Source organism: Grampus griseus, assembly GCF_964374135.1.
Source record: "Grampus griseus genome assembly, chromosome: 1".
Taxonomy (NCBI): Eukaryota; Metazoa; Chordata; class Mammalia; order Artiodactyla; family Delphinidae; genus Grampus; species Grampus griseus.
The window spans coordinates 27,102,379-27,114,414 of NC_139017.1; the positions used below are offsets into that span (position 1 = coordinate 27,102,379).

At 42.4% G+C, this 12,036-nt stretch overlaps 1 protein-coding gene across 5 annotated transcripts; it reads right to left on the reverse strand.

Annotated features, from left to right (window-relative positions):
* Positions 1-3,126: 3,126 nt before the first annotated feature.
* On the reverse strand, positions 3,127-11,619 carry ZBTB18 (zinc finger and BTB domain containing 18). 5 transcript variants are annotated; one of them, XM_082656352.1, is made up of 3 exons: positions 11,498-11,606; positions 9,131-9,214; positions 3,127-6,791 (listed from the first exon to the last, which is right to left on the reverse strand). In XM_082656352.1, exons 2-3 carry the CDS (start codon positions 9,141-9,143, stop codon positions 5,209-5,211), a joined length of 1,596 nt encoding a protein of 531 aa, XP_082512478.1. In that variant the 5' UTR covers positions 9,144-9,214; positions 11,498-11,606; the 3' UTR covers positions 3,127-5,208. The 5 variants fall into 5 exon arrangements, with proteins under 5 accessions (XP_082512478.1, XP_082512479.1, XP_082512480.1 ...); XM_082656353.1 differs by lacking the exon at positions 11,498-11,606 and adding an exon at positions 10,666-10,931; XM_082656355.1 differs by lacking the exons at positions 9,131-9,214; positions 11,498-11,606 and adding an exon at positions 6,993-9,123 and having other exon boundaries at positions 5,852-5,991; positions 6,104-6,791.
* Between the last annotated feature and the right edge of the window lie 417 nt (positions 11,620-12,036).

Genomic DNA, 12,036 nt, shown 5'->3' on the forward strand with positions numbered 1-12,036 from the left:
AAAAGGGGGACAAGTGCCTGTAAACTTCAAGAAACATTTTAGTTTTGACAGAATTGTTTTGCAAACTACCCTTCAGCCAGAGGAAAGTACCATGCTCACTTAATCCTAGGGATCAAGAGTAACAGTAAATTAGTAAATGTTAGAATAGAATCAGGAAACTTAACTAGATAGTTCATTTCTCTCTCTCAAAAAAAAAACCTGATTTCTTTCAAGAGCTTGAATATTTTAGGAAAAAGCTATTCTATGAGCCTGAATTATCTGGACAATTAATTCAACAAATTATTTAGTGTAAGCAGATACTTATAAAGTAATTGGGCTTAAAAACTTTTCAAGTTACCGTTTCATTTCTATGACCTCACCCTTCCTTGTTACAATGTTTTAAATTTGGAGTTCAGTTTCTTCCACAAGAAGTTACAGAAATTAATTAGAAAAGATTTTTAAGGGATCAGTTTGCAAAATGCTAAAAGTTTAATTTCTAAAATGTCTCTGTAAATGAATGAATATTTCTAAAAGCCTCCAGCATCATCAGTATGATCTGACTGCTTTAGCTCTCCTTTTATAATACTAAGAAAATCTAAGGAGGGGTGGGGAAGGCTAGAAACATAAAATGTTTCTATGTAACTACATCGACAAAGTCAAAAGATAAATGGTTCTACATTTTGGACCAAAGGATCACATACAAAAGATACTTTGCCATGTTTCAGCAGGCCAAAGGCAGGAAATTTTTAACATAAGAGACAAAAATCCTATCAGTTTTGTAAACTTGGACTGTAGCCAAAATGAAACTCCTAAAAGTTATTTGCTTTTAAAAATAAAATTATTGCTTTTTTAAAAAAAATGGTATTATCTCTAGCATTTTAATGGCAAATGACTTTAAAGAGAAGGATTGAGCTCTTCGGTCCTGGATTTCAAAATTCACACTTACTCAATTCACTGTACCTTATCAGTAAGTTTCAGACATGGAAACAATTATAATGAAAAATTTAGATCAATATCTACAAATTAAAACTAAAATTATCTGAGTTTGCTATACAGATGTATGTGAAAGTTTCCCTCATTATACTAGAAACCAAAGAATGTTTTAAGCTTTATAATAAAATGTAGTCATACAATACAGGAAATTTTGAGATGGTGAGTTGTTTTTTTTTTTTTTAATTCTAATCTGGTACAATGGGATTTTTAAAGTCAAGTTTTTATATGTTTTGCGTTCTAGTGATAAAACTTTTGGGAGATTCAAGATTTTTTAAGTACTATTACTTCTTGGGTTAAAAAAACAATTGTTTTCTCTGATAACAGTTCAAAACTTTTGTTTTACCTGAAAAATAAGTATTTCAGCCATTTTAATATGAGCTCTATAATTTTAATAAAATGTTTACCTTTTTCTAGTCTTCCAGTAACCTGTTTGTAGATCATTACGACAAGCGTATTTTAAAAAAACCAAAAACAAAAAAAACAAAACTCTACTTGATTCACCTATTAATCTGGTAGCATGATTAACTAGAAAGGAAATCCAAAACCAGTATCCTTAACATTGCATACTTCTTGGATCTCCTAGGGTACACCTTGCACACAATGCTGGGCCCACATTAATCTAGGGCATAATTGATTATCTAAAAGAAACAGATGTTTTCAAAAGTAAATGAAACCATATATTTAAAATATACTTATGTATCAGCCCGATGTCAAAGGGGAGAGCAAACTGAATGGTTTTCAACATGATTACGTGAAAAATTAATTTCCTTTTTTAAAAATGTAGTGAACAACTGATTCCTTCACTTATAAAATGTGGCGATTTGTGTAATTGTTCTAGTTTTGCGAGGAATGTTTTAAGAAGTTATTTCTTCCAAAGTTCATGTCAAAATACTGTTTTTATAAGTGGATCCAGTTAAGATAATGCTCCTCATTTAAAATTAGATGCTAGTCAGTGGAACTAAATTACAACTCTCCATATCCTCAGAAAGCTTTGAGATGCTGTGACCCTTTCATGTGAAACAATGTTTGGTTAGTTAAAACCAAGTGAGTTTCATGTAACAGAAAGCCTGTTTCAACAAAAAAAGGGAAACGTAGGATCCCAAATAGTAAATTACTGATTGCGCTTTATGACAATCTTTCGGGATTCCCATCCAAAGCCATCAGGGAACTTACAACTGGTACATTTTCAAGCTCCAGACCTTATATCCCACTTCCAACAAAGTTAAGAATATTAACCTTACTATAGGTCACTAATATAAATGTATTTAATTTTGACAATCATGTAAAACTGTATTTTCATAGGTATCTTTAAGGCTGGAAGTTATGGACAATTATAGATTCCAGGATTTACAAAAACTCTCAGGTCGGTGCCAGTCGTGCTCACACTTAGGACGACGGCGTGTAACAATTCCTCTATAGAACTGTCTGGCACGTGTGAGTGCTTTGTCAATTCTTTAGGTCAAGCAGCAAATGTTTCTCACCTTGACAAGCCCAATGAGGCAAGCATGAAGTTGGGACGATCACAAAAATTACGGAACAGTTTTTTTAAATGGTTGCATGAACTTAATTACATTTTAGTTAAAACTTAGGAATTAAAACCTGGGAACTTTTGAGTTCTCCCAGGAACAAAGAGGACGTATACAGCTATTCTTGAACAGTCGAATGCCTGCTAATTCGATTGCCTAGAATTCCAGTCGTTAGCCAAGCATTTTTCCAAATTAAGACATCCGGTCTCCTTCAATTTTCCACTTAAACCAGAACACAGAAGAATAGATTTGACCAATCAACTTAGGATAAAATTACCCATGAAAATATGACTTATGGTGTATGGATTAGTAGTTGTACAGCACACTACAAAAAATCTATGCTGCCACTTGAGGTTTCACAGATTCACAAATTTCTAGAGAGTTACCTTAACATTCCTGATCTAGGCTATAGAAACTGGGTCACATTTTTTAAATGTGCATTTAGTATCTTCTTAAATGACTAGAAGCAAAATGTTTGCACACTTCCATTTGAGTGATTTAAGGCATTCTAATAATTCATAAGCTCTGAACAGAACTGGTATTAAAAAGAGAGATGCCATGTATGATACATATTTAGGATCTATGTAGTACACAATCACAATTTAAAAAACGCACAAAAATTCTCAGTTCATATAATTTATTGCAGTTAGCACACAGTTTAAAAATTCACCAACACACCAATAGTACAAAACTAAACAGCATTATAAGTTATTCCCCCCTCAGGAAAATAAAACATACTATGATTGTCAAAGCTAGATGTCAGTCTAAGTTTTAGAACAAAGGAAGAATGTGAAACTAATAAAAGGAAAAAGCAATCACTCACAATGACCACAAAAAGAAAATCCAAAAGAAAGTCCGTTTTCTCACAGACATTGATTGTCTTCTCTAAATTAATAAAAATTATTTTAACATAAACTGTATTTAAAAAAAACTAGAAACTCTTCAAGTAACTAAAGATAATGCTCCAAGGCCATTTTCACAGCTTTTTTTGTTTGTTTGTTTGCTTTAAATGCCATTACAGCCAAATTAACACACATTTGACCAAATATTTCCAAAACAGTCCAGCAACACACAATGGAGTTTTCCATTCAGTATCTTAAGCACAAAAATAGGCTATGTTTACAGTAGTTAAGGCGATCAAATTTTAAACAAAAGCAATTAAAAAAAAAAAGGGAAAAACAGCAAACGTTTTCCATGCTACTCCCATAGACCTTATTTGTAAGTGCAAGACAGGAAAACAAACACTGTGCAAAATGCTTTGCCCTGCGTGCTGGTCATTAAAACCACACGTTGGGCTGCAGCCTCTGCTGCCGCGATACACATAGTCTACTAACCCCCTTCCCCATGTCAATCAAGGCAGTCCAGTCCTTTCAGCCTGGGGCTTTTTCAGTCCATAGAATCTTTTCATGAGTTTGGGGGGGGGATGGGGGAGGGGCGGGGGGGGGAAGGAGGAAGGGAGGGAAAGGAAGAAGGGGAGAAAAAGAAAAGGGGAGCAAAAGAAGAGAATGACCTATTGTCAATTTGTGCAGTAGTTACTCTAAAAACGCTCAACTGGGTAAATGTGTACATCTAAACTTTGAGCTGGCCTGGGTTTTGTGCAATTAGAAGTTTTGTTATAAAATGCACACTGCACATGCAAATCTTTAAGCCTTTTGTAAACATTTATATTTTCCTTGTTATGTAGCGAAGTTATCAATTTGCAGCTTAAGTTTTTATTCAGCTTAACAGTTTCAACTTAAAGACAGTGGGAAAGTCAATTTAAATTATATAAAATAAAAACAGTGCATTAACGTTCTTCATAACACCAGGTTTTTTTTTTCCAAATGGTGCTATTTTTCTAAGGAAATTAAATAATTTTAAACTCACTCGTTAAAGTTATACAATGCAAACAAAGACAAAAAATATATTGAAACTCATGCATTTCTGTAGCGTTAATATTTACTTTTCAAGACTCAACTAAGAGCATCAACACAACCTGTCAAGTCCTTTGACACCCCCCCAGCCCATGTAATCAATTACAGTATACAATAACAGTAATTCACATTTTTCAACACACAGTTCAACACTGCTGAAGCTGCAATATCCTTTTTCATCCCAAGCAAACCTTCACAAAGACAGCGTCCCAGTGATCCCAGTGTACTTTCAGAATTTCTCTCATTGGGAACCGTCAGAAAACCAGAAGTTGCCACAGAAAGTTTTAAGTCAACTGCTTGTTTAAAAATAGATAATCCAGCATTTCAGAAATTTTCCATTTGGGTCTAAAAGCATTCAGGTTTCCAACAGCCAGAAAAGATTCATGCAATTTGAGACATATAAAGAGGCTAATAAAACCGGAGGGAATTTCTACTTAAAAAAAAAGAAAAGGTGGGAAAAAAAGAGAGAGCTCAAAAGACACCGCAGTGCTGACAAAATAGGCCCTAGGAAAGCATTTTGTGATAGGACGATTTGTTTCAAAGGTTCTTATTGGCTTACTTCCCCTACCCCCCTTGAAAGAAAGAAAAACACCTCTCTATTCTCCGACTTGCTCTAAAGTTTCTTTTACCAGAATGCTAAATTAGTGAGATTCTCATGCTATTCTAAAGTGCAAAAACAAGTTAATACCCCAACCTTTCAGTTCCAGGAAACAAGACTGCTTTTAGACCGTACCACAACTATATAGAGATCTATTTATATATAGGTATATATATATTATTTATATATATATATAAAATTATTTCCAGAGTTCTTGAGAGCTATCTTCTAAGGTCCAGTCTCTGACAGCGGGCAGGCTCAGCGCCTCGCTTTTGACGGACAAGGAGTTCACCAACTCACAGTGGAACTTGCGGATGTGCCGGTACAGGTCCCCGGACTGCGTGAACCTGCGCTCGCACCACTTGCAGGCGTGCGGCTTTTCGCGCGTGTGCACCACGGCGTGGCGGCTCAGGTTGTGCGAGTACTGGAAGCTCTTGCCGCACTGGGTGCACGTGTAGGGCTTCTCGCCCGAGTGAGTCCTCTCGTGGCGCTTCAGGGTGTACATGCAGGAGAACGTCTTCCCGCACAGAGAGCAGGTGGGCACGTTGACGTCGGCGGCCGGCTTGCTGCGCAGGCCGTCCTGCTCACGGAAGTGCGTGCTCAGGTGGATCTGCAGGATGTGCGGGCTGGGGAAGACCTTGTTGCACAGGGGACACATGAAGATCTGGCCCGCCGGGCTCAGGATGTTGGAGACGTAGGGCAGCAGACCGCTCTCCATGCCGCCCTCCACCTGGACCCGCTCGCTCTCGGGGGTCATCATCTCGTCGTCGCTGCCTTTGTCCTCCCGCTCCAGCTCCCTCAGGACCGAGTCCTCCCTCAGCGGAGCCAGATGGGCAGGCTCATACTGTACCCTGTTATTAGTGCTCACACTCTCTTTCACAGTGCTATGTTCCATGTCATAGTCATTAGTGCCAACATCACTCTCATCACAGGAAGCCTCTTTCTCCACCTTCACCTGCACCAGGTTGCTTCTCAGCACGTCCTGTGAAGAGAAATAAGAGCTGTTCAGATTTTCAACTCCTGAAAGGCTGGACTTGACAGACAGGTCCAGCACACAGTCAACATCTGCCGAATCCCTCACGGAGGTGACAGACCTCTGGGACAAAGACTCTGTTGAGCTGCAGGGGCTGGCTACTGTTTTTCCAGCTGCTGTGGCGTGTGGCTCTGCCTCTCCGCCAGCCTGGGGGATGCCTGCTGAGTCCGAGGGCAATCGCATCCACATGTTCCCAGGCTCGGCCGCCAAGTCCCTTTTGCTAGGCAAGATGTTCAATTTTTCATCTTCCCCTTCATCTTCATCACTGGGCAAATCGCCTGCCATGTGGCTGCTGCCATCAGAGAGACTCTCGACTTTGTCCGAACAACTTGAAGCATCTTCTTCCTTTTTGGTGCTGTCTGCCTCTGTGGTGGCTTTCTCTTTCAGCTTCTTTTTGCAGACTTTGACAATGTCATACATGTGGAGATAACTGGCAGCTGCTAGCACGTCTTCAATGGGCAAGTCTTTGAACTGGAGTTTCCCTTCATACATGAATTCAAGCAGGAGAGCGAAGGCTGGGGCTGTAACAATGTCGCTGTTCAGATGAACAATGTCTCTTTTGTCCAGCTGGTCCTTGTAAAAGAGGTGGAAATACATGCTGCATGAAGCCAGTACAGCTCGGTGCGCTCGGAACTGGGCATCTCCCACCAGAACAGTGCAGTCACAAAGAAAACCCTGATGTCTCTGCTCGCTCAGACACTGCAGCAAATGTCTACTATGGTCTGGAAACTCCATACTGTCTTCATAACCTGGGAAGAGAGAAATTTCTCATGAGAGCCTGCTTAGGAACAACTTTTCAAGGCTCTAGTCCCCATTAAAAAAAAAAATCAGCTTGGGCCACGGAGGTACATGTCCCTGAATTTTAATCAGGCTAATGACCCAAGCACTACCAAATCACACACACAGAACCAAATGCAAGAAGAAAAATGTACACTTTTGAAACTTCTTACCCCAGCCAAACAGTCTCTGATGCATCTCCACCTTCCTTGAACTTTTAGTCAAGTTTTAAAAGCGTTAATTTCAGTACAGTCTCTTACTGAGAATAAGAATTTAGGTCTCTTTCAGAAGAAATTTAATTAACTCTAATCATCAAATTATGTCCTACAAAACCTACAAAATAGCTTTAATTTCAAAGGGAACAACTCAAATAATGAACAAAGAAAAGTCCCAAACACATTCTGGAAGATTCAGAAAACTTGTTCAACCATCCTTTTTTATTTTATTACTTTTGATACTTGACTGCACTTAGCAAGCACAATTTAAACACACATTTGGCTGAATCAAGAAAAAAAAAAATGAAACCGCATAATTAGTCCAGAAATTAGCAAACAACTTACTTTTAAAGTCAGAGTGTTAAAACAACAAAAGCCCTGTGTATAAAAACAGATGTTAATGCCTTAAGATTTGCAGGTATAGCACACATTTATGAGATCAGAAGGAACTACACCAACAGATGGAAAAGATCATCTCTACTACGAACAAATCCAAATTTTTTTTAATGAATTGAGAAAAAGAAATGGTTATATTTCTTTGTAAAATCTGTACATCTAGAATATTAAGAACCAGAAGGGCTTTATTTAACTCTGAAAATTCTCATCTAAACTTTGATCTGTTGCAAAGCAAAATGAGTTCCATATTAAAATTAATGCAAACTTTTAAATAAAGGCATATTACATTCAAATGAAACTCAAAAGCTTTACAGGTTCACCATACAAAAAAAGAAAAAAAAAGTCTTGCTAGTAAAAGAGAAACTATTCTTTTGACTCCCCGATACCTCAGTCAACAGAAAATACTTTGTTTCAACATAATTTGATATATTTTGTTTTCCCACTAGCTTTTATTCTTTCAAATATGCACTGTTGCCCTTATTTTCTGGTGAAAGAGGGTAAAATGGAGGCAGGAGAGACGCAGATGTACAAAGGGTCAAAATTGAACCACAAAATTCAACTCCTTAAACCTGACTTCCCCTTTCCTATGACCAGAAGCCAAGTTCCACACCATCCATCTCAAAAAGTGCATTTGGGGAATGGATACATATTAATTTAATATTTAAAAATTACTTCCCTGCTTCTTCTACACTTTGCCCAAAATGGGCTAAAACTTTCATCCTAACCCAATACATTCTGCAAGACGCCACTGCTAGAATAAACCAAGATTTAGAATACAATCACTTCAAGTGCCCCACAGCTAACATCAATCCTAATCCTTGAGAGGGCTAAAAATAAAGATTGGAGGGCAGCTCACAAGGTAGCCGTGATCAAATTAGGAGGCTGAGAGGACAGAGAGGGACGAAGAAGGAAGCTTATAAACATCTGATCCAGCTGACTGTGGCCATATGGCAGCTGCTGCCCAGATAAAGAGATTAAGAATAGAGGAGTGCGATTACAGCTGTCTGGCCAATTCAGGCAGCTCAAATCTACAAGTTCTAAATTAGTCGCTAACACAAAAACTCCTGCAAATAATTATCGTTATGCTGAAATAAAAGATCTCTTAAATATATATTTGAAAGAGAAATGAGGAAACCAGTCAAACTATTCTCCTGGGGACAAAAGTTTTTTTTTTTTTTCTTTTAAAAAAACCCTTCGGTTATAAAAGCACTACAGCTGTATGTTTCAGTAGTGCTGCTGAATGTTTTGAAGAATAAAGTTTCACAGTGGAATTAATTACACAACAATCTAGCTTCTTAACTAGAAAAATCTTCTCATATAAGTTTGAATGCTGGATTCCATACAGTTTACTATTTCTCCCCCCCGACTCCAAAAGCAAAAGAAATCTAAATAGCAGTGAACAACAACAACAAAAAATGGATTTTAATCCAAATTGATCTCAAAAAGCAATATTTCAAAGCCTTTCTTAACATTTCAAAACTTGAAATATTTCTGCATATTAAAGTTATTTACCCGATCGAGCAAGAGGGATAGAAATTAAAACTAAACAAGCCCAAGACTCTCAACTCCAATAAGATGTTCATTTAATACTCAAGTTCGTATTTTATTCTTAAACTGGATTAGAAAAGTAATGTGATTTTTTAAAATTAAATAAACACCAAAACAGAAATATACTCCATCTAATCTCTTGCTACTCCTACCTTTAGGACACATAAACCTGATTAAGTCCTTTCCTCTGAGTCTTGCTGGCTCCAGGTCTGTTACATCGGTGGAAAAAAAGCAGACTAAGAGACAGATGCAAAGTGGAGATGATGTTAGAGAGGAATGAGATACCTTCTCCACCACAGATCCGCACACACTAACTCCCTGTCTGTGTGTTAGAATAAAAGGCTGAGGGATGGCAGGCTGTCAGCTGCTCTGACATCATGTTCAGATGGAAATGCTACCTCCAGCTGTGCTCCTTTTAATGCCATATGCTACTCCTCTACACTCCTGCCACCAGCTTTTTCTTAGGAGAACTTTTCTCTTCTGTTAGTATAAACAAAATACTTCAAAGTCTCCCTTTTTTTCCAAACTTTCTAACAGAAGAAATTGAAAAACTCAGCATATGGAGTTCTACTGTATTTATGGAATAGCAACACTTCTGTCTTAAGTTGGTGGACTGGCTTACATACTGACAGCACACTCAAGCCACGGTGCTATTCAGGAAATCCAGATTCACTTTTATTCAACTCCAACGTTTAGTTTCAAAGGCAGCTTAGGGATATTTTTAAACCAACCCATTTGACATCTCCAGTCCCATTTCAACATTATTACGGCACTTCAATTTTTTTTTTTTTTCTGCTGAGATAATGGTATACATGTCTCAGAATGCTGGAAGACTATTCAGAACTACTACTTCAACCTGGTTCACCTTATTATTTCACTCTTATATAACTACTTATCTAAAACTACCTTCTCAGTAAAATTTCTCACCCTGCCAGTTAATGCAAATTTCAACTCTCAATATCAACAAGCTGAAACTGCACTTTCTGAAATCCTGGAAAGTACTTCAGTTCAATGAGACAAATTAATAAACAGATACAACCTGCTACAGCCACTTAAAATGAATGCTGCATCTGCGTATCTGATCCGACTTTCTGCTCAGAAAGAGAACTTGGTCTTCCCCTTGATCTGTGTCCCATAACAATCTTTTTTTGGGTCACTCTGTAATGTTCATGATCACAAGAAAACCTTTCAGGGAGAAAGGGGGAAGGGGTGGGGGAAGCCAGGTCTAGCAAGTTGGGGAACTTTTCAGCTAGATTTGCGGGTCTTTTCGAATGGCTGATGAAATTGTAACGTAACCCGGGCTGGCCTGCCCAGTGCCCTGCAAGGGGCTGCGACATCTGTGAATGTCGAAGTCTCCACAGACTCTTGTGGGAGAGTGCAGCAGAAAAGGCGCTGGGGCCTGAGGCGCAAGTGTCACAGTCCTGGTGATAACCGCTCCGTTCTCATTAGAAAACCATGACCAAGAGTTAAATAAAGAGTAACAAAGACCAAGGTCTCTATCCTGTGCTTCTTGCTTTCCCAAAGTCGCAAACCCAACTTTCTCTAACTTCGCGATGAATGACATAATTACGAATGCCTATTTCAGGAGGCACTCTTTGGGGATAAATTCCTTCTCAGCCACACCACCTATTCTGCACAAATGCCCTCGCCTCATTCCAATATATCAGACATTAATCACCCCATTTACCCAGTGGGGTGGGGGGCGAGTGACAGTTTAATGAGCCCCGAGCACCGCAATGGGCCAGCGACTCCCACTCCACAAATCAGCCCCTCTGCGCCTCGCAGCCTCAGGTCCGGAGAGGTTTTGCGAGGTTGGGTTTTGTTTTTCAAGGAGGTGGGGGCGGGGGTGCGGAGCAGGGAGGGGGGAAGAAATGCAAATCTTTACGTAGTTGGCTGTGCATAAAACACTAGGGGAAAGAGGAAGGTTAAACCACAGGGAAGGAGGTGGAGGGCGTAGAGCCGGTGCAGCAGGAAAACACCTTAAACAACAGACAAGAAAACAGACCCGGGTCACGGCAACAACAAAAGAAAAGTCGTAAGAAGCCGGGGGAGGGTGGCTGCTACTGCGTCCCTGCCGCCGCGGCGCGAGCCCCCGGCAACTGCCCCGGCCCGGGAGGGGCCTCCCCGCGGGCGCCGCCGCAGCTGCAAGGGTCCCCGGAGCCACGGCCGTCCCGGCGCCGTGCAGCTGCACCGCTCCCAAGCCCCCGCCCCGCGTCCCCCGCCCCCGAGAGGCGCCGCCGCAGCTGCACCGGCCGGAGCGCGCCCCGAGCCGCAGCTGCACCGGCCGCACCCCGCCCGACCCGCAGCTGCGGCGGCCCGGCCCCGCACCCGGCCCCCGCCGCTGCGGCGCCCCCCGTCACCCCTAGCTCCACCCGCACAAACTAACTCCACTCGCGGGGCCCGGTCGCCCGCCCGCCCGCCCGCACTGCCCCGCCGGCCGGGGCCGCAGAGCCGGCGCCCCGCCCTCCAGGGCCCGGAGGGGGCGCCGGGTCGGGGCCGGGTCCGGCGCCGGGACTCACACGGAGCGGCCCTAAGTCACCGCGTCCCCACCGCCGCCGCGTCCTCCGCCTCCCGGCCGCCGCCGCCGCCGGACTTGGTGGGCTTCCTCCTCCGCGGGTCCCCCTCCCTCCCTCCCGGCCCCCCCGCCCCCCAATCCCGGCTCCGTCGCCCGCTCCCCCTGCCCCCTCCCTCCCGCCCACCCACCCCCGCTGGCAGCCGGAGGAGCGCGGCGGAGCGAAGAGGCCCCACTCTCAACGGCTCCCCATGGCAGCAGCCCAGCGGCGGCCGCAGCCTGCCAGACACAGCGAGGGAGCGAGCGAGCGAAGAGCGAGCGAGGAGCGAGCTCGGAGCCCGGGCCGGGGGGCGGGGGGGGGGCGGGGGGAGGGGCGGGGGGACGCACCACGCACGCACGCGGCGGCGCCGGCCAGATGTTCCCCCCCCCGCCGCCCTCCCTCCCGGCGCTGGGCTGCTGCGATTGACCGAAAGCGGCCGGACCGAGTTCCCCGCCCGCCCCCTGCAAGCAGTCTCCTCCAATAGGAGGGCGGCTTTTCAGGGAGGC

Excerpts from the sequence above, each read along its gene's own strand:
- ZBTB18 (XM_082656351.1), bottom strand. The coding sequence starts at position 7,017 with ATGCATCAGAGACTGTTTGGCTGGG. Across the intron at positions 6,792-6,992 it reads TCAGAGACTGTTTGGCTGGG|GTTATGAAGACAGTATGGAG; the intron begins GTAAGAAGTTTC and ends CTCTCTTCCCAG.